This window comes from Haliotis rubra, unplaced genomic scaffold, assembly GCF_003918875.1.
Source record: "Haliotis rubra isolate DU_JTF1 unplaced genomic scaffold, ASM391887v1 Scf430, whole genome shotgun sequence".
In the NCBI taxonomy this organism is placed as follows: domain Eukaryota; kingdom Metazoa; phylum Mollusca; class Gastropoda; order Lepetellida; family Haliotidae; genus Haliotis; species Haliotis rubra.
Genome location: NW_025767114.1, coordinates 427,501 through 450,213, shown reverse-complemented (window position 1 = coordinate 450,213; position 22,713 = coordinate 427,501). Strand labels below are relative to the sequence as shown.

Sequence of the window (22,713 nt, the reverse complement as noted above, 5' to 3'; positions counted from 1 at the left end):
TTCCATAAATTCTCTTGTAATGAACCGTTTCATCACTCGTCTATAACTCACAGATGGAGGTAAAACCTTTGTGACTTACCATCATTACCGAGGGTACTTCAACCATTGTTATAATCAAGTGGTAACAAGTGTTACTTTGTTATAACATAATACTGATGATATTGCAACTGTTGAGTAAAAAAACAATAGTAACCGGTGAAACGTAATACCGATGTTGTTGCAATAGTTGTGTAATCAAACCACTACAGGGGTTGCAATATAATTGTGGTGCAACTTGTAATGGTGGGTTAATTACACTAGTGAGTGAGTGAGTTTAGTTTTACGCCGCACTCAGCGATATTCCAGCTATATGGCAGCGGTCTGTAAATAATAGAGTCTGGACCAGACAATCCAGTGATCAACACCATGAGCATCGACATGCGCAATTGGAAACCGATGACGTGTCAACCAAGCCAGCGAGCCTGACCACCCGATCCCGTTAGTCGCCTTGCGACAAACATGGGTTGCTGGAGACCAATTCTAACCTGGATCTTCACGGTGCCACATAATATGAATATGACTGAAGGTTCATTCTAACCCGGACCTTCACGGGTGTTAATTACACTATTGCAAAAGGATTAAACCACTGTGATGAAATTGAAATTGAATTGTAATTAAACCACATCAACAGTTTATACAATATGGTGATGTTAATATAAAATTGCAATAATTAGTGTCCTTAATGAACCATAAAAACATGACTGATGCCATTGTAATAATTTGATAATTAATTGACTGCAACAGGTAAAACACTATTTTGGCAAAACAAATACATTGCAACAACTGTAATACAACCATTGCAATGGTCAAAACACTACTGTAATCGTAGTACATTGCAATAGTGTTGTAATTAAACACATTAATGGTTAAAAACACAATTACAATAATGTTCTACATCAACCAGTGCAACTGTTAGAACACGACTGTGATGCTACTGTAAAGCGATATTGTGATGCTATGGGAAAAACAAATGATAAGGAAATAGTATCTCTTCACTGTAGTGTTGTGGAGAATCAACGTCAACTATTGATCCCCTTACAGCTGCCATCTGGCTGTGGATGGTTACGATGTACCAATACTTCAATTAGGACACAAATAATGAGCGGAAGTAAGTAACACGAGGACCTGTCAACACCATGAAATCCCTTTCACCGATGTTGATGCCATCTTTCACAAGCACAATAATTAATCCCATTGACACATTATCAGCTTCTGCCATTATTTGCATAACAACATTGGAGGGGGACACCAGTCAGTAACACCTGCATTGCATTCTGGGAGTTTTTAGACCTGCAAAAAACAGGTTCCATGACATGCAAAATTGGCACACACGTTCTCAGCTTTTGAAAAAGGTGTGGCACTATTTGGTCTGGTGTACTGTTACACCTAGCAACAACACTTTTCTTGCTCTTTGTGCAGGGATGAGCATGGGAGCAGGTTTTCTGTTCTAACACGTGAGGTTCTTCCGCTGACATATGCTTTGTACTTTGCATCTGCCTGTCAAAAAATCCTTGCCATTCAAAATGGCTGACCTTTCAACTATATAAAAACATTTCCTGTATTCTGGGCTCATGAAAGAGCAAAGAGTCTGTAACTGCCAAATGTTCGAGTTGGGGATTTGTGGGACTGTAAATCATAAAATAAATACAAGCATGAAATTGATACAATAATTGTAATTGTACCTTGCTCATAGTATACAGTAATGTGATTTTATCTGGAAGTTTTGGAGTTTATTGTCAAGTTCACTTCACATGCTTTAATCATCTGCGGTTTAGTGCTTCAAGGTCAAAAGGTAGAGCTTCTGGCATGAATTTAATGATAATTTGGTGACACACTGGTTGTAATAATCCAGTACCCAATGACCTGACCAGAATGAGGCTTGCATGGTCAAACTGTTAAGCCTGGTTAATGAATAGTGTTGTTGTGACCTTTCACACTGAATTGTTGCTTTTGAAACACTTTTGTCTGCATGGCCAAGGAGTGATTACTACAGGCCATAGCAGCATAGCTGGAATATTGCTGATAGTGGCATAAAACAATATTCACTCACTATTACATCTAAAAATAGAATAATAATAAGATAATATATTACAACTCAGTTTCACCATAGTACTGAACCAACAGCCCTTTATAAGAGCTTTGACATTCTAACACACATAAATTGTATATTTTCATGCAACAAAATATATTATTCTCGGTCATCTTACACTAACATCACACAGGTCACAAAAGGGTCAATAGAACAATTATGCTAAATGTGTAACATGTGTTTCAACACAATGGACTGACATATCCGGTTACACAAGGTGTATTCTACTAAATGGTGGTGTAATCATTGAAAGTAATGTATTCAAAATGGCTGCCATTGTAATCAGATAAAAACAGACTCAGAATTTGGGGAATTTTAAGAAACACTGTTTGAACACTATCATTTGATTAGAGAGATGTGGAGATAAGGAATATCTACAGGTTTGTGATCAATTTCTGCCAATTCCTGTGTGACATGAACTTCTTGCACATGTTTGCTATTACTGAACCCTTTAAATCAAACAACACTTACTTAAGAATGAAGAAATTGAAGATTGACCATTTTCTCTTAGAATGATAAAAATTGGTATTTTCTCAAAATGAATCAGTTCATTGTATACACCTGTAAGGATGCATGACTGCAGGGTGGGAATTCTCAGCAGCTGAGAAAAAGCCTGACCAAGTCTCAAGCTGAAGCCTTGCAATGAGGCTGACGACAGACACTTAGCATCCAGTGAAGGTCACAGCACCACAGGTAGAAAAACAGAGGTCTACAGAGCTTGGGCTAGCTGCCTGTTCAATAACAAAGGCTGGTCCAGTAGCTCTCTCAAGAACCTTACCCAATTCCCTTACTATCATCACTCTTGTTCTCGCTGTATGAATAATTGATAAGGCTATCATATTTCAGTATATCATAAAGGCCCTGGTGAATAGCTGACATATGAAATCACAGTTTCATCATTGCTGTATAGATGTCCCTTGTGGTGTTCTACATATGCGTACAGTGAGTGAGTGAGTTCAGTTTTACGCCGCTTTTAACAATATTCCAGCTATATCACGGCGGGGGACACCAGAAATGGGACATATGCGTAAAGAAAAATACATCTCATTTGTGGCATGGATTCCTGGGTGGAATAGGTCTTCAGTGCCCTATGTTTGTCTCTAGTGGAGATTCCTGGTCAATACGGATCTTTAGTATCCCAGTGGAAATTATGGGACAGAATTACATAACACCCTTCACCCACATTTGTCTATAGTTGGGATTCCTGGCCAATACAGATCTTTATTGTCCAACTGGAGAATATGAGATAGGATTACATAACACCATTCACCCACATTTGTCCCTAGTTGGGATTTCTGGATCATACAGGTCTTTAGTATCCAAGTGGAAATCTGGGACAGGATCATATAAGACCCTTCACCAAGGTTTGTCTCTAGTGGCAAAAGAGGCCCCAAACAGCATGAACCTGTGCTCATGCTGTCAACCCCTGGTTGGCCTCGTCAAGATGAAGTTATTAAGAGGCCACTGTGTTGTAGCTAAATATTGCTAACTGCTGCAAAATGGCATTATTCCCTTGCACGTGTATCCAAGTTCAAGATGTTTGGGAAGTTCAGAAGAACTGTTTTATGTTTGAATCCATTCCATGCCAGGTACACATGATAGTGTCGGCATCACCAGCCATTAAGTTGGTCAAGTAAGCCCATTCGGTGCAAGGCATAAAGCTGGTCACATTCCCCCTACAGCTAAACCACCGCCTACATGGTGCAGTGAATAGATTGGAGCCTGGAGAATGGAAGGTCAGTCAGTTTCAATCCCACTCACATTATAGCAAGAGACGGTAAAAGATTGTACTTGTTGTTACAGTGCCTGACTCTTGTCATAATGGAATAAAACAAGGACTGGTCTGCTTAATGTCAACCTGTCTGAGAGGGCACCTCTGTATCTCAATAGGTTAACACTATAAAACCTGCTGGACTAGTACAAGCTGACACACACAGACACACAGACACTCACACACATCAAGACACAGTAGACACACAGACATCATATATAGACAGACACACATCAACACACAGACACTCACACATCAACAGACACTAGACACACACAGACACTCATATAGACACCCACACATCAACAGACACACAGACACTCACACACACCCACACATCAACAGACACTCATGTAGACACACATATAGACACACACACATCAACAGACACACAGACACCCACACATCAACAGACACACAGACACCCACACATCAACAGACACTCATGTAGTCACACGCAGACACCCCCACACATATAAGGGCAATAATGGAAGCACATTTCACCTCCTCCCCTCAGTTCTACCCTTAAAGAGGCAAGTCAAGGTACATGGACAGCCGCAAATCTGTGGTACTAACAACTTATTGTTTTCATTAATATATCATAATATCTCATAATTATTGTCTTAGAGACTTATGCAAGTCTACATCACATGGTGAGCAGCACAATATATATGACCGATATATAAAGTGGGTGAAATAATGTGACCCAATAACATGCTCTACAGAAACAAGTGTCCATTCAGCCTCAATAACAACATGAAGCAGCTAGCTGAAGACGTGTCAGGAGCGGCAATACTTTCCATCTTCAGGTATTGCAGAATTAACATCAATTATGTGTGCAAGCCTCCTGTTTTAAACAAAACCATAATTGCTCTCTAAGTGATGAAAGCATGTCTGCAGAAGAACATTATGGATTTTCTGAAAGCCCTTACATCTTTATTGCCAACATAACCAGTTCACCTGAGGCCTAGGACAATGCAAGTATGTCAGCACAGTGTGCACTTACAAGAAAGACTAGCTTTTGCAAAAGACTAGGGTGCCTAGGCAACAGTACTATTGGCTGGACTTGGAGGAACATCAGTTTCACAATGCCCCTCAGCAAATGTTGGGTTTCAAACACGTGCTGACAGCTGCTGAGGATTCTTATGTACGTAGGTGGACAACGTTGTGGCGTTAGTCAAAGGCAAGAGGAGATGCTTCTTGTCTGTCTCAGTAATGGGAGTGAGTGAGTGAGTTGTGTTTCCGGCTGCCGTTAATGAGTGAGTGAGTGAGTTTAGTTTTACGTCGCACTCAGCAATATTCCAGCTATGTGGCGGCGGTCTGTAAATAATCGAGTCTGGACCAGACAATCCAGTGATCAACAGCATGAGCATCGATCTGCGCAATTGGGAACCGATGACATGTGTCAACCAAGTCAGCGAGCCTGACCACCTGATCCCGTTAGTCGCCTCTTACGACAAGCATAGTCGACTTTTGTGGCAAGCATGGGTTGCTGAAGACCTATTCTACCCTGGATCTTCACGGGTCCTGCAGTTAATGATTTCAGTTACATCACCACATGTCAGTTTCAGGAGGAAATAATTCTCAAAGTGAAGGTGTTGATATTTTCTGTTTTAATGAAACCAACAGCTATGGAAGCTGTATGACCAAGAACCATAATGGACTCGATCCAAAGACCTGGCAAAGACTATAATGGCCTGACAGGGGACATAACTCTATTGAACGAACTGTGACAGACCTACAGATGACAGGATGATGGCTTATGCTCACACATATGGTGATTATGGACAGCTTCTGGTCCATTTTGTCTCTGGACCTTTTTCTGAACATGTTATTGAAATGAAATCAGATTTTTGTTTATGACAGCAATCCACGTGACTTAGCCGATTCCATGAGTTGTCTGATCTTAAGCATAAGAACTCAACGTCTATATGCACACCCAAGACAAGCTGCTTGTATTATCTGGTGGACGGACACCTCTCACACAGCACGCCCTGTGGTCAAATACCCTTCGTGAGTAGTGAGTTAATTCCTTGGTAGAGACTTCAAGCGGTCAACCCACTGGTCGGAATCTCATATACTGCTGCTGTACTATATGACCAGCGATGTGTCCCAAGGGAGAGAGCACAAGTCATGCCACACTCATACTGGAGCATCTAAAGGCAATATGGCCAGCCTATGCCACATGGCTTCCGGTGTGTCTCAAGGCATGAGCTGCTGCTAACCACTGTGACACAAGCACACGAAGAGCAGTGTGATCCTTTATCAAGCGGACCTTTCAGCACGGAATCATAACTAACCTGCAAGGGCACAGCCAGCTCGTCACTGACAAAATCAATATTAACCTAAGGATATAGGTTGAAAACCTGGGCTCCATTTAGCTTGTTTTCCTCCCATCTCAAGACACAGCATACTACAGACGTTTTTGTGAGGACAAATCTGAACATTTGCAAATGTTTACATAGAGTTACCCAATAAAATGAACAACTGAACAAAAACTATTCCTTTAAACATCCATTAGGTAGATGGAACAAAATGATCTAATTTTGAAAGTATAGTTAAACAATTTGTTATGGATAAGTAACAAAATTAACCTTGGTTGGATACATATCATGATAATTAGACCAAAAGTTTCTGCAGCCTTCCACATTGCTGCAATGTTATCTAACAATGTGTAGCGATACATGGCTGCTCCCTAAAACATTTGCTAAACACCTTTCCTTGCAGCTTCAAGAGAAACCAAGCCTTGGGTAAGAATATCTTTTAAAGAGCATCTTCCCTCTCAGCCGCAACACTTGGACAAGTTAAATATTCCTCCTATCTCATTACGTTCTAATACATACGCCCAGATTATTCCAGTGTTTCAAAAAATGTTTAAAATAAATGATATATTACTGGGTTTTGGTTTGATTTAACAATAACAAAACAGTGCCATGTGAACTTGACGTGGGAGGGAAACCCAAGGTTAACACCCACAAGAGCAGGTATGGTGCATTCAGATGCATCGCTATCAGACCAAATTAAGGATTTGACAGGTCTTCGTATATATAGCACCAAGAATACGGATCACATGCACAGACAGCTGATTTGTCTGCAGCGCAATACTGCCATCAAACACCAGTCTTTTGGTCTAGACACTGAGAACATGTTTTGTAACAAGTCTAACTAATGCAATGTACATTTAACACACACATCATAACTGTACTCAAGGGAACATCCAAGGTACTGGAACTTGCTATGTTGCTATGCAAAGTCACGTCCCTTAAGGGTCAAGAACAATCTTTGATGATGGGTTCAAATCCCGGTTTATTTGGTATATGGTTAAGATGTATGGCTTTAATACTAGTTTTCTCTGGCTAATTTTGTAAATGCCCAGGGCTTAGATTTTCGAAGCTCTCTTAGCTCTAAGATAGTCGTTAGTGCCATACATTAACATTAACTTAAGACTATCTTAGCGCTAAGAGAGCTTCGAAAATCTAGGCCCAGGGTGTTTACTACAGCAAATACAGTATTGTAACTATGAAGCAGAGATATGGTTCATTATTATGGCAATCACAGTCAGATTCATAAGAACAGCCATAATTTTGCTAAGAAGGGAAATTATACCCAAATAACATACCACATTTATTCTGGAAACAGATCAAATATTTTCTTGCAGGGTTTAGAGACAAAAGAATGTAATCTTGGGTTGATTCCGAATGTGTCTGATGAGCATACAAGCTTGATGATATCTCTCACTCCAGGTAACAGAACTTTCATCCTCAGCCATGCTGTACATCTCCACCAAGGTCAAAGCCTCTGACTGACTTAAGGGCATAGCGGTCAGGCAAATAAACTGGAATGGCAGGACTTCTTTTGGAACAACATACCCTGGTGACTTTTCTTCTCAAATAAGGTGGCCCTAGGTGTCAAAAACCAAAACCCTGTGTTTTGTCTCACGACTGCCATAAGTCATAGCATATACAACTGTCTTTCCGCTAAGATTGTTGAACAGACAGGGCCAAAACTGCTTGTGATCAGGGGCCTGTTTCAGAAGCGATCATAGGGCTTAAGACAATGCTTATGTACTGGAATTACAATAACTCTAGAGCTACAATCACTTCACAGAACGGTGCACCGAAGCACTGCAAGTTCTACACAAAATTAGATGTGACAATAAATCCATTGTAAGAAAAAAAAAGCTGAACAACAATGACAATGTTCTGCTGTTCTCACACAGTAAACACTGAGGAATAGGGAAAGAATAAATAATTAGCAGTTTGTTCAGGTAGACTACAGGTGAGGCATAGTTCCCCATGCAGCCCAGCGCTGGTTAAATAACACCAGCCAGCTCACTGGTAATGGTAACACTGTTAGCCGTATTCCCTGCGGCTGGTGGCAAGGATATAACTATCTGACTATAGTATCCAAGGAATTAAGCACTGCTTCAGTGGTCACGTTCTAAAGATTTGCTGTAGTTAGTTATGAATATGGAACAACATGTGTCTAAATCTATTCTGTATTGTTGCCGAGAATTGTATGTAATAATGTTTTGCAGAGCCATGTAATAACAGAGTTTGATGTAATGTCAGGACAGAATCTGTATGGCGCCGACATGTTCTCGTATACTTGAGACAATGATACGCAAGATGGAACAGTCTTATGATCTGATTGCAGTGAGTCAGTGTCTTTCTGTCTACATATGCACGTGAGCTTGATGTGGAAGGGAGCTCAAAGTAATTCTAAATTCAGACATTTACACAGTTTGTGAAAACCTTCTCTACAGTGTTATAAAAGAACACGAGCAATGACTTTTAGGACAAAGCAAGGATTTGGAGCCAGCAACTGAGTGTCCCGGTGGCTATGGAATACAACTAGGATTACTGCTGTACCCAGGACAAGGTCATCTGCGCCCTTCAATGACTGAATACTGTATTCAGAATGATTTCGAACCATTGACCAAAATATATGAGCACAAAAGCAATGCTAGAGTATGTGTATGTTTTTGGTATCTGTTATTTTTAAATAAGTCATCAAAGAACAGTAATGTGCAGTACATCCGGCTGTGAGTGAGATGTTGATGAGATGGGTGAGATGTTGGTGAGATGGGTGAGATGTGGATGTGATGTTGGTGAGGTGAGTGAGATGTGGGCAAGGTTGTGGTGAGGTGGGTGAGATGTTGGTGGTTATGGTGAGGTGAGTGAGATGTGGGTGAGGTGAGTGAGATGTGGGCAAGGTTGTGGTGAGGTGAGTGAGATGTTGGTGAGGTTATGGTGAGGTGAGTGAAATGTTGGTGAGGTTATGGTAAGGTGAGTGAGATGTGGGTGAGGTTATGGTGAGATGCAAGAAAGGTGATGTGAGATGTTGGTGAGGTGGGTGAGATGTTGGTGAGGTGAGTGAGATTTGGGCAAGGTTGTGGTGAGGTGGATGAGATGTTGGTAAAGTTATGGTGAGGTGAGATGTGGGTGAGGTTATGGTGATGTGAGTGAGGCGATGGTGAGGTGGGTGAGATTTGGGCAAGGTTGTGGTGAGGTGGATGAGATATGGGTGAAGTTATGGTGAGGTGAGATGTGGGTGAGGTTATGGTGAGGTGAGTGAGGCGATGGTGAGGTGGGTGAGATTTGGGTGAGGTTATAGTGAGATGTGGGTGAGGTTATAGTGAGATGCGAGCAAGGTGATATGAGATGTTGGTAAAGTAATGTTGAGGTGAGATGTTGGTGAGGTGAGTGAGATTTGGGCAAGGTTGTGGTGAGGTGGATGAGATGTTGGTGAGGTTATTTTGAGGTGAGTGAGATGTGGGTGAGGTTATGGTGAGGTGAGTGAGATGTGGGTGAGGTGATGGTGAGATGGGTGAGATTTGGGCAAGGTTGTGGTGATCCATTTTGTCTTAATAGTTCCTATTATATTATCTTTTTTCATATGAAATCTTATTTTAGGACAAATATTAATATTCATATCAATGTCTGGAATTTGTATACAGATGACTAGGCTACTTCATGCCACTTCAACTCATAAGCAAATGATGGTCCAGATAAACCAATGATAGGGAATTGGGGATTCAAACCCAAGTAAACTGCAGACAGTGCCTCAAACCACTGTGCTAATCAGAATCAGAATATAACACAGACTTATTTATACAGTATACAGAACAATGCTCATGTATATAACTGCTGAGATCGGCAGTTGACAAGTTATCAGACAATGAAACGTTTACACATAGGTATCCATTTAAGCATTAGTTGCAGAGCAGAATACTCCAACATGGCATTATCAGTGGTAGACCTTGAGGTGAGCAAAGCTGGGTAAGTAGCTTTTGTTTCCTGACAAAAGGGATGAATATTTGATAGCAGCATAAATACGTGTCATGTATTGACTGGGGGGAAGCAGTGAGAAGAAAGGAAAAGCTCCATAGCACAGGAATGATTGCACTCAACAACCTTTCAGTTTTGGAGCTGATCTTTTGGGTAGACTTTTGGTTGATTGACTGACTGACTTATTTTTTCACCACTTTTAGCAATATTCCAGAAATATCATGGCAGGGGACACAAGAAATGGGCTTCACACATTGAACCCACGTGGGGAATCGATCCTGGACCTTCAGGATGACTAGCGAACGCTTTAACCACTATGCTACCCCACCGCCCGGAATATAGACCAACGCTTAGTCTCTGAATATATATAATTTTGATAGTAACAGCCAAGCCCATTTAAATTGAAAAGGAGCCTCAGTGAGACCAGAGAAAACCTAAAAAATCTAGACTTGCTTTATTTAGGGCTTTAGGGCTTGGCAGTAGGGAAAATAATGTGGTTCAGGGACTGTGAGACAGATTACCCCGGATAGACTTTTGGGGTTCATAGACACACAAAATATGTGGAACTATTGTACAGGTACATCAGATGCCCACAGTTTTATCAGGTGCCATACCGAACATTCCAGCAGACCACAGGTAAGTCACTATCATCTTCCATCAGGTGATACAGAACTGGTCCTGACAATGAGGTGATGCCAAGCAGTCTACCAGCTCGATGTTTACTGCTTCCTAGAATGTTGTCTACTGACTAGCATAGATGGTGCCACTCCAGCAGACCACAGAGACTGCCCACAGAGTACTTACTAGCGTGCCATGGTGCCGACATTTCCAGTAGACCACAGAGACTGCCCCAGCCTCACAGGCCATGGTGCCAACAGTGAGACCACCAACTGCCCACAGAGTCTACTGACTAGCGCGCCATGGTGCCAACACCGGTCCAGCAGACCACAGAGACTGCCCACAGAGTCTACTGACTAGCGTGCCATGGTGCCAACAGCGGTCCAGCAGACCACAGAGACTGCCCACAGAGTCTACTGACTAGCGTGCCATGGTGCCGACAGCGGTCCAGCAGACACAGAGACTGCCCACAGAGTCTACTGACTAGCGTGCCATGGTGCCACAGACTGCCCACAGAGTCTACCAACACCGGTCCAGCAGACCACAGAGACTGCCCACAGAGTCTACTGACTAGCGTGCCATGGTGCCAACAGCAGTCCAGCAGACCACAGCGACTGCCCACAGAGTCTACTGACTAGCGTGCCATGGTGCCGACACCGGTCCAGCAGACCACAGAGACTGCCCACAGAGTCTACTGACTAGCGTGCCATGGTGCCAACAGCGGTCCAGCAGACCACAGAGACTGCCCACAGAGTCTACTGACTAGCGTGCCATGGTGCCGCACACACTGCAGTCCAGCAGACCACAGAGACTGCCCACAGAGTCTACTGACTAGTGCCGCCATGGTGCCAACAGCAGTCCAGCAGACCACAGAGACTGCCCACAGAGTCTACTGACTAGCGTGCCATGGTGCCGACACCGGTCCAGCAGACCACAGAGACTGCCCACAGAGTCTACTGACTAGCGTGCCATGGTGCCGACACCGGTCTAGCAGACCACAGAGTCTACTGACTAGCGTGCCATGGTGCCGACAGCAACATGAACATTTGCTCATACTATCAACCGCAGGTTTGGCCCAGACATGATAACCTGATGACCGGCAGGCAACCCCCGCTAGTCATAATTATCCAGGCTGGCCCAAGACAACATCCACAGACTCAGAGGCATGGAAGGAACTTCCCCTCTAGTCGTCACAAGACACAGTTCCAGTCAGCAGTAAGACTGGTACATATCCCCGTGAAGTACCAGTTAATCCCACATTTGCCAATTGCTTCACCTACTTCCCATACTCCTCAGTGATGAGCAAATACCGCTGACCTCCTGGACGTCTCAAGTCAATATGCTCAGCCAAATGTTTATTACTTGGGACTTGCATCGAGAGACTCCATGTTTGGGGAAAATAATCCATGCATGTACAATCTAAAAGCATTGAATTCTCGTCCTGTGATTACAGTGATGGTCAGATTTGATTATCTTCACAGATAAGTCAAAGAAACATGTAAAGTTCATCTTAGTCTACCTAGATGTATGACTGTGACTTACACCACTCCCAGCTCTATTTCAGCACACCCACAGTGGAGGAATGCAGAAATACCTTCACACATTGTACCCACCCAGAGAAGTGAACATTGATGTGTGCATCAGAATCACGATTGACAACATCATTGATATGTTCTGCTGCCATCATCAAGTACAGTCTGTATACGTATCCAAGTTACAAGGGGCGGTGGGGTAGCCTAGTGGTTAAAGCGTTGGCTCGTCAAGCCGAAGACCCGGGTTCGAATCCCCACATGGGTACAATGTTTGAAGCCCATTTCTGGTGTCCCCCGCCGTGATGTTGCTGGAATATTGCCAAAAGCGGCGTAAAACCAAAACTCAGCAACTTAATGCTAGATCAGTAATGTCGTACACCATTGTATAATCTGGATGTCAAGGCCATGGTTCATGTCAGAACTCAGTACTTTAACAATGAAACCAAAGAAAACAAGTCTGAATCTGCAAGGACCTTTTTAGATTCTACCCATGAAACCCAATCATGGGACAGTAAATAGCTGCTTGCACATCCATCAGCCTGACATTGACACATGGCTCCCTGCACCTCAGGTGCACATGGACCCGGCAATCCAACAGTTTTCACACCTCAGCCACTGACTGGCCATTTGTATCAGGCAGGAACAAGCTGGCAAACAGCCAATAGCAGACATACATGTGACCTTGACCTTGGGATGCAGAACAAACTGCAGATTATCAAGTGTTGGATTTCGAAGAATGATGGAGAGACATTAATATTCACTGCATCCAGTATAGTGCTTAAAAACTTAATTTTCTACTGGCAACATAACATGGGGAATAATCTTGTTGTAGGCACGATTGTCTGCTTATCTGTTCGATTTCCAGGAAAAAGTTAATGAATGTCCAAATTACAGTATAACCCAAAGCACTCATTACAAGATCCAAACAATGTCTATGTTCAACACAAGACAAGACAATACGACACTACGCAGCTATTAAAGATTTACAAACTCACACAGTGCTAAACCTCATATCAGGTCAAAGGAATTCAAATTACCCTAACAAGAGGTGGCAATGCTGTAAGAATGGTTTCTACCACTCATTCAAATGTTAGTATTATTACTACGTCCAACAATCAATATCATGGCGAGAGCATGAATGCTTGACAAAGCTATTATTCTATTACATGCAGTTATCAGTTTAGGAAATTACAGGCTTACTTCCTCAGTAATGTCATTGGTGGCCCTGTCAACTGAAGGCCACAATTTGATGTGCAGAGTTGCTTCCCTTGGGTATGCCAGATGGGGGTTTGAATCTCGGTTTGTCTTGATTCTGTTTCTAGATTTAACAGTACATAACCCATGCTCATGGATTTCACCAAACTGGTAAACATCTTAGACCTGCAAGGCTTACGGCTTAGCTCTTAAGCTGACAGAGGCGGGTGGGGTAGCCTAGTGGTTAAAGCCTTCGCTCGTCACGCCGAAGACCTGAGTTTGATTCCCCACATGGGTACAATGTGTGAAGCCCGTTTCTGGTGTCCCCGGTGTGATATTGCTGGAATATTGCTAAAAGCGGCGTAAACTCACTCACTTTAGCTGACATGCCTTAATACAACAGGAACACTGACACAAGTGGTGGTAAACCCAACTCACTCACTCACTCACTCCCAAAGGTGAGGTGAGGTGAGGTGAAATTCGGTTTAACATCATGCTTGAGAATATTTCGCTCATATGACGACATGCATGCGTGTGTATGTGTATGTGCGGCTGCTTGTACTAGCCCAGACTGAAGCTGGTTTTATAGTGATAGCCCACTGAGATACCATGCCGCAGTAAAGCATGAATACCCCACTCAGACACATTATACTGACTCCGAGTCCTTGCTGTACACATTAATGCCGAGCGCCAGGCAGGGACCAACAAGTACCATATTTTAATATCTTTTGGTATGACGCGGTCGGGGATCGAACTCGCGACCTTCCGCTCTCCAGGCGGACGCTCTAACCACTACACCACGTAGGCGGTCCCCAAAGTATACCTTATGTAAGCCACATGCCTGGATTGTGTGGTGTACAGATATTACTGTCAGCAATCAGTCAGCAATGGAGTGGATTGTTCGCCAGGCTATCAATTAACATTTTTCACACAGAACAGCTGTAGTACAACACTCATTCACAAACAGAGAAAGTTAAATGTACTTATTTGTAAATGTATTTTCCATGTTGACATCAACCAACAAGTTATAAGCTGACACAGAAGCTAATTAAGCAAATTATATTGCCTCATTAACAATGTCAGCATTTTTTAACGGTCATATCAGCAGCAGCACTTACAGGCCGATAATGACTATGTCCTGTGTTATAATTACCGCACTTACCGTACCACGGTTATTACCATTGTTAGCCCTGATTACACTCACAACAGGTCATGCTCTGTACAACATTTACTTCAGTACAACTTACATCGATGGCACACTCCTGGATGATGCTAATGAAGGCCCACCAGCTATTTTTTTCAAATATACTCATGCCAATAATGGTTGTCACCCCCCTCCCCACCCCAACCCACACACCTCACAACCCCTCTCCAATTAAAAAAATTGAAGGGGGTGACAACCATTATTGGCATGAGTATACATAAAACTTAAAAATGTGAATTACAATTCACTGACAAATGGAAAGAAAAAAATGTTCCTGGAATACTTTGTATCCCTCTGAAATGTCCCCATGGCTAATGAACTTGTGCCTTTTAATTAAGATATAGAAATCATTTTTCAATGCCCTGTCCTATGTTGAACAATGTTCTGTGTCTAAGAACCATATCGAATTCTGACGACATCAATGCCATTTCAGCACTGAACAAATATACTGAATAATGCAGGAAGATAATATTAATAACAGTTATATTAACACATATCCAGTTTGAAATCCGGGCCACTGGAGCAATCAAAATTTCTTTTAAACAGACACTGTAACATACCGATATTTGTCACAGGCTGTATATCCTACCTCAAACTATAAAAGAAGCTTTAATTATCAGTTTGTTAATTAATGCCACACTGCGCTATATTCAGCCTATATGACAACACTTTGAAAACTATTTAGTCTGGACCAGGCAATCCAGTGACCAATTTCATTAAAATTGATGTATCATAAGACAGGCATCAACCAACTGAGTGAGTTTAACCACCCAACCCAGGTGATCATTTGAGGTACATCCATATATATTCTGAACTTTTTACTCCATATTCCAAACCTTTAACTCCATATTCCAAACTTTTTACTCCATATTCCAAACTTTTTACTCCATATTCCAAACCTTTTACTCCATATTCCAAACTTTTTACTCCATATTCCAAACCTTTAACTCCATATTCCAAACTTTTAATTCCATGTTCCAAACCTTTACTCCATACTCCAAACCTTTAACTCCATACTCCAAACTTTTTACTCCATATTCCAAACCTTTAACTCCATATTCCAAACTTTTTACTCCATATTCCAAACCTTTAACTCCATACTCCAAACTTTTTACTCCATATTCCAAACCTTTAACTCCATACTCCAAACTTTTTACTCCATATTCCAAACCTTTAACTTCATATTCCAAACTTTTTACAACATATTCCAAACTATATCCTTCAAAGTTTCATGTATGAGTGGGGATATACACAAGATGATATGCGATACTATAAATAGTAACACTCGTGCAGATTCTAGGTGTGGCGAGGCCTTGGTGTAAGTCGCTGGTACTTGGTGATGTGGTTCAAGGCATGACCATGTACCCTGATGGCATGGACCACTGTTAACAATATCAGTCACTAGATTGTCAGCCCCTTTTTTGATTATTTACAGTTCGTAAATTATGTTGTTCACTGGTCTCAAGGGGGACATGGGTTGATGTACCCTTGATGTTTGTTCATGTTCAATGAGCCCAAAGGGCGAGGGGAACATAAAGAAACAGCCTGGGTACATCAACCATGGGCCCCGAGGGACCAGTGAACAACGTATTCCTCAATGGTAATTTTGAACTGCTTGAAGCACGGGTATCGGATGACAGTATGGAGTACCAGACGTCAAGACGACAAGAAAAACAAATTTAGAGTTATCACCCTTCCATCGATTTGCATTCGCAAAACATCGGTAATTTCCGTACATCATACGTGATTCAATGTTATTCGAGACAAAGAATTACCACCACGAAGTACCAAATGAGTTCAGCATTCCCAGCGGGGGTACATAGAAAATGTTACTTGCTTGTAAGTGGGTTACATTGAAAATAATAGAAGAGTGCTCAGCCAATCAGAAAACGACATTTATGTGTGAGAGGCAAGATAATGCTGATTGAGGCTTAAAACACACACACACATCCAGGTCAAAGATCTCTAGGCAGGTGCTCAAGAATCGTGTCAAACGATTGAATAAGTACACTTCTATCTTTTATTTGTGCAACTCTGAATATGTTAATAATTCATTTGTGTATCGGTAGATACACTGGATCAGCATGCATGATACTAGCATCATTCTGGAGAGGCCAGCGCTGATTGAGGCTTAAAACACACACACACATCCAGGTCAACAATGTATTTGAATGTATAATCATATTGAAACTCTGAGATGAATAATGCTTTGTGTACAAGTACACGCTTACAAGTACACGCTGTGCTATACATTGTTACAGCATACAATGCCATGTTGCACAATCAGTTATACCATGCTGGGAATAACACCATTATCTACACTGTGCAAAAACGTATCAAATACACAATCTGCATTTAAACCAGCATACCACTTTCAAATAAACCTCAGATCATACCAAATCTAATAAATATTGCAGCATACCCCTTCCATGAAATATTAGATAATACCCATCCTGTTAAATATCATAGCATACGCCTTCCATGAAATATTAGATCACACCCCTTCCCATTAAACATGCGTGTGTATGTGTATGTGCGGCTGCTTGTACTAGCCCAGACTGAAGCTGGTTTTATAGTGCTAGCCCACTGAGATACCATGCCGCAGTGAAGCATGAATACCCCACCCAGGGACCAACAAGTACCATATTTTAACGTCTTTTGGTATGACGCGGTCGGGGATCGAACCCACGACCTTCTGCTCTCCGGGCGGACGCTCTAACCACTACACCACGGAGGCGGTACCCTTCCCATTAAATATTCTATGATCACACCCCTTCCCATTAAATACTAGATCATACCCATCCCATTGAATATTAGATCATAACTCTTCCATTAACTACTAGATCATACACGTCCCACTGAATATTAGATCATACCCTTTCCATTAAATATTAGATCATACCCTTCCTAGAAAACATAAGACTGTACCCATCCCATTACATCATACATGTCATGCTCCTGTTGAAGATATGTGAAAGATAACAGTAAAGACATAACAAATCCAGGGCTAACATATCTTCTACAAATTAAAAACACACACAAAGCAGGGCACCATGTGTTCGAAATACATGTGTTGCCATGGTAACTGGGAAGCATTGATTGCATGTATCAGTCTGAGCAAGACATCCTCGTGGTCTCAGAAAGCTTGGTGTCGCCAATTAATTTACATCTTCCAAGTGATAAGATATTGCATATTTTGAAAATGTCCATGAAGACGAGATCTCATTTAAATCTGATTCCCTGCGTAGAAAGATTCCTTTCGACAAACGATGTTAAACTGTATCAGCTTTATGTTGATGATGTCAAATGAAGGATATTACAATAAGCAGCTTTGTTTAATAAAACATGACGGCTGTAAACTTTACGACTGAAACGACTTGCACAAGAAATCCTGCTCAGTTCATGACAGATAATGTGAACCAGTTGTGACAATTATCGTGAAGCAATTAAAATTGCAGAATCGGAGCATCAAAAGAATCAGACAATAACTCTCCAGAGACAAATAACAGCATCTTGAGAGTCAAAAAAAGGGGAGTATGTTGACATACTGTAAGAGTATCACAGCACTGTATTTAAACCATTCTCACTGATGCACTAGTTCGACCTCGTCATGCAGCTAAATCTGTTTGGTTTTCAGCAAGCTGCAATAGTTTATACCCAGATAGCATTCAGACATTGGCCCAATGTTGGCAATGTTGGCAAAACCATTGCCAACGTTGGGTCAACGTCTGAATGCTATCCGGGTAGTGCGTCTATGATCTTGTCCGACACTTAAATTAAGGACATTTTTATGTTCAGCTTCATCATCATCATCATCCTAATGGTTTAATTGCTATAATCATCATCATAAATAGACATCACATTTTCATTCAGTGTATTCAGTCATTGCCATCAGATAACTATCATCATTATCATCGTTGCCATAGTGATGGATATATGATACAGGAAAACCATAGCCCTTTACAGTCCACATTTCAAAGAAATTGCTGCTCAATTTACAGGATTTGATAACAAGCGTTGCCCACTGAGCCTGATAAGGAAGATAATTAGTCTGAATGTCATTAAGATTCCTCTGTCTGGTCCTACCCAAGTATGCATTGCAGTCTCCAGCAGAACACTGCCCCAAAGGGTCCTCGGTTGTTGACGCCGCCAACAATACTGGCTAAAATCCAGTTGTAAACATGTATAATTAATTCATACACAAATCATTGAAAACTTGTCTGGTTGGTTTGGTATCATTAGCATTGAAAGACTTGTTACTATCAAATATAAAATCAATCTTACAACTTTCATGTCCGTGATCAACCTACAAAGAATTGCAGCAGCTGAGGATCTCAAATATTTATTTACTGGAATCACTGGCCCTTGTACTGATACCTTGGAAGTCAATGCCAAGTAGAGTGGTAGTGTTACTAAATCTGCCTATGGACATATACTGACTACAACACAACAGGTCAGACATTCTGTACGTCTGCTACATAAAAAGATAAAACCCTTCATGATCCTTGATGCAGATATTTACCTGGACCTGCACTGAGACTTATCTACAGGTCTGCTGCAAACAAAAATGTACCCAGTTTAAATTTATGTGCTTTTAGAGGTATCATGTATTTCACTCATAATGTCTTTCACTAAATCCTTGCAATAAGATTAGATTTTTTCAGAACAGCTTGACTTGACTTAAATTGTTGACATAAAACCCAATCTTTCTTGTCTATTTCACTGATGTGATCATTAGTATAGGTGTTTTAGCATAGCTGTATCCCTGCCTACAAAAACACTGTTGTTAGTAACGAAATTAACAGCAGATAAATATTGCTTTCATTAACAGATGGTGATAAAAGGCAAATATTGAACATAGCCCATCAAACTGAATACATACACAATGTCAAATGGTCAAATTGTAACAAAACAAGAGCTAAAAAAACCCACATCATTGCAAACTTTTCAAAGTTATCTGAAAAAAGAGCCTGTGTAAAGCCTAACTGGAAATTATTTACTGCCCATTCTGAATTTAATGTAGTAGCCACAAATATAACAGCCAATTGTATGCCTCTCAGTTTTTGCAGTATCCCACAAAGTTTCAGCTCAAAAGCTACATCAAATGTTCAGAAAAAGGTTGCATTTCAAAGCATAGTTAAATGAACAGGTCAAAACAAGAACAAAATTTAATTCAGTCTAAGGCAATTGGACATACTGATTTAGGTGGTACTTAATTTGTCAGTCTGTAGACAGGTGTTCAAATATGTCTGAAATGGTGGCCATTTGGAATATTGCATCATGCAATATATGCAATAGTTAAACAAGCAATGATACTAGCTCACACAACCTTCAATAGAGCTGAGTCAAATTGTCGATTAGGTAAAGATCATGACTAGATTCACAAACTTTTATGTTTAAGATCACGGTTTGATAATATCAGCATGTCATGAATAAAGACGGCACACATGTGATGTATTCTAAAGAAAGGTAAAGAAAGGTGAAGAAACATAATATTCACACAATTCACTTCAACAATGCCCAATGTTGTCAATAGTACTCCAATGGTGCCTGAAATAAATGCATGCAAGGATTGCAAAAAAATATTTAAATTACGAAACATTTCCATGCATTTTTCAAATGTACTAGCTTACTAAAGGCATCACTAGACATTTTCTGAAAGTCAAGAGAGTGAATGACCACTATTCACCATCGATCCTGAAAAGCATTGTATTGAAGCACTGAACTATACACATTCTTTCAAAAGACACAAAGAGGTGAGTGCACTTACCATGCAGGCAGAATGACATACAGGTACTTATTATTATATTGCATTAATTATGTAAAGGATATCTCCATTCAACAACCCGGATGCACAGCTTTCTGATAGGGTTGTTCAAGCGGAGACAGAACAAGGCCCGCTGCGGGCGCACGTTCTGGTTTTGTTGTTTCCTCATGTTGGCACGTTTGCGAGTCATGGTTGCGGCGCCAGCTGCAGCAGCTAGAGCTGTATTCCAACCTGAACTGAGAAGAACCTTTCCGTCTTCACCTCCCTCGACACCTTCGATGTCACCCTCCGCGGGTGCACTGCCACTAGGTGTCGCTTCGGCAGGGGAATTTTGGCCGTTTTGCGGACACGGCGATTGGGTATCCGATAGATCCCCACCCCTTGTTTCTGTGGTTCTTGCTGACCGAATTGGGCTTTTATCAGGGCCCCGGTCATTGTTTGACCCTGTAAACAAAAAACATAGAGATTAGATCACTGATGATTCCAGGCTGACATCACAGCAAGTGAATAGTTTATCAACACACTCTCATACCTGCCAACATTCTGTTGCCCCAACTTACCATTTGCTGCCTACCCTTGCACAATTACGTAATATTATGAAAGAAGAGGCTTGCTAAAGTGCTTTCAACAGTGATTCAGTTAACTCAAGACTTGAGAGAGGCAAGACCAATGTGACGCAGATGGTAAATGATCACCAGTCTCGTAAAACCTGTGATCATGGGTATGCTGCCAATATACCAGGAATCATCAATCAATAATTTCTCCACAAACACTGATTCCTGGTGCAGCCAAGGGAAGCAACACTATCTGTTTTGCTAATTGGATCACTGACCCAACTTGCCATCAAATACATCAGAAAATGGATGCCTTCATTTCATAGAATGTTTGATATAGCATATTATGTATACACATACACAGTAAACATTCACAATTATAATGATCAACCCATGTACAATGATAATATTGAACCACAATAATGTGGTTCAGGGACTGTGAGACAGACTAGTGTGGTTCCACTACACCTGGATCTCTAACTGTTTACTTTAATTATAACAGTTGCTAAACAGTAGTGTTGGGCATTTCATGACAGCAGTAACATTAAGCAGATATACATTACATACATGTCTTTATACACCAAATATTTGAAAAACGTATGAATTCCACAACGAACACATCATAAGACTTCAAGTAAGTATATGGTTGAGGTGAGGTGAAATTGGGTTTAACGTCGTGCTTGAGAATATTTCGCTCATATGACGATGTGCATGTGTGTGTATTAGGGGTGTTGCGATATGCGAATGTATCGATACATCGATACATTTTTACTGACGATACGATACGCGATACATGCTTACGTGTATCGATTCCTATTTTAAAACTTTATCGATTCAAATTTTTATGCTATATCCATCTCTGTCAAAGTCTTGATAGTAAAATTATACCAGATAGCTCCGATAAATAGATGTAGCTAGCTTTACTTAAAAAATAAGTTGGAAACTAACAGCTTTTGTGATTGGCTAGACTATTTTGATGGACCAATCAGCGAGCGCGTACGTTGCCGGTAAGGTAATGCTATGAAAAGGCGCGATAATTATGTATCGCGATACGTATCGTATCGTGACCTTAAAATCGTGATACGTATCGTATCGTGAGATTGGTGTATCGTGACACCCCTAGTGTGTATGTATGTGCGGATGCTTGTACTAGCCCAGACTGAAGCTGGTTTTATAGTGCTAGCCCACTGAGATACCATGCCGCAGTGAAGCATGAATACCCCACTCAGACACATTATACTGACTCCCGAGCCGACCAGTCCTTGTTGTACCCATTAATGCAGAGCCCCAGGCAGGGACCAACAAGTACCATATTTTAACGTCTTTTGGTATGACGCAGTCGGGAATCAAACCCGCGACCTTCCACTCTCCGGGCGGATGCTCTAACCACTACACCACGGAGGCGGTCAGTAAGTATATAGAGAGTGATGCAATGTTATCAAGTACACCCTTCACTCTGTACACTCTTACGTGTACTTGTAAACAACAACAATGATGAAACACATCATGAGGCAGCATTATGGTATGGCAGCACTGCGGATTACAGGAAAACTGATCCGTTTTGCCATGAAGTCCGCGAAATAACCCAAGCTCATCTTAAGATGTCTTAAGTAGATGCACTTAGTCACCAGCAACTAGTAATCAGAAATTAGGCC

General features: G+C 41.4%; 1 protein-coding gene across 1 annotated transcript in view; it reads right to left on the bottom strand.

Moving 5' to 3' along the window:
• LOC124289033 (muscle calcium channel subunit alpha-1-like) overlaps positions 1-22,713 on the bottom strand; it is a 126,285-nt gene that overhangs the window by 93,858 nt on the left and 9,714 nt on the right. Inside the window, 1 exon segment of the mRNA XM_046725629.1 lies at positions 20,570-20,948. Within this exon segment, the coding sequence (XP_046581585.1) occupies positions 20,570-20,948 (379 nt within the window).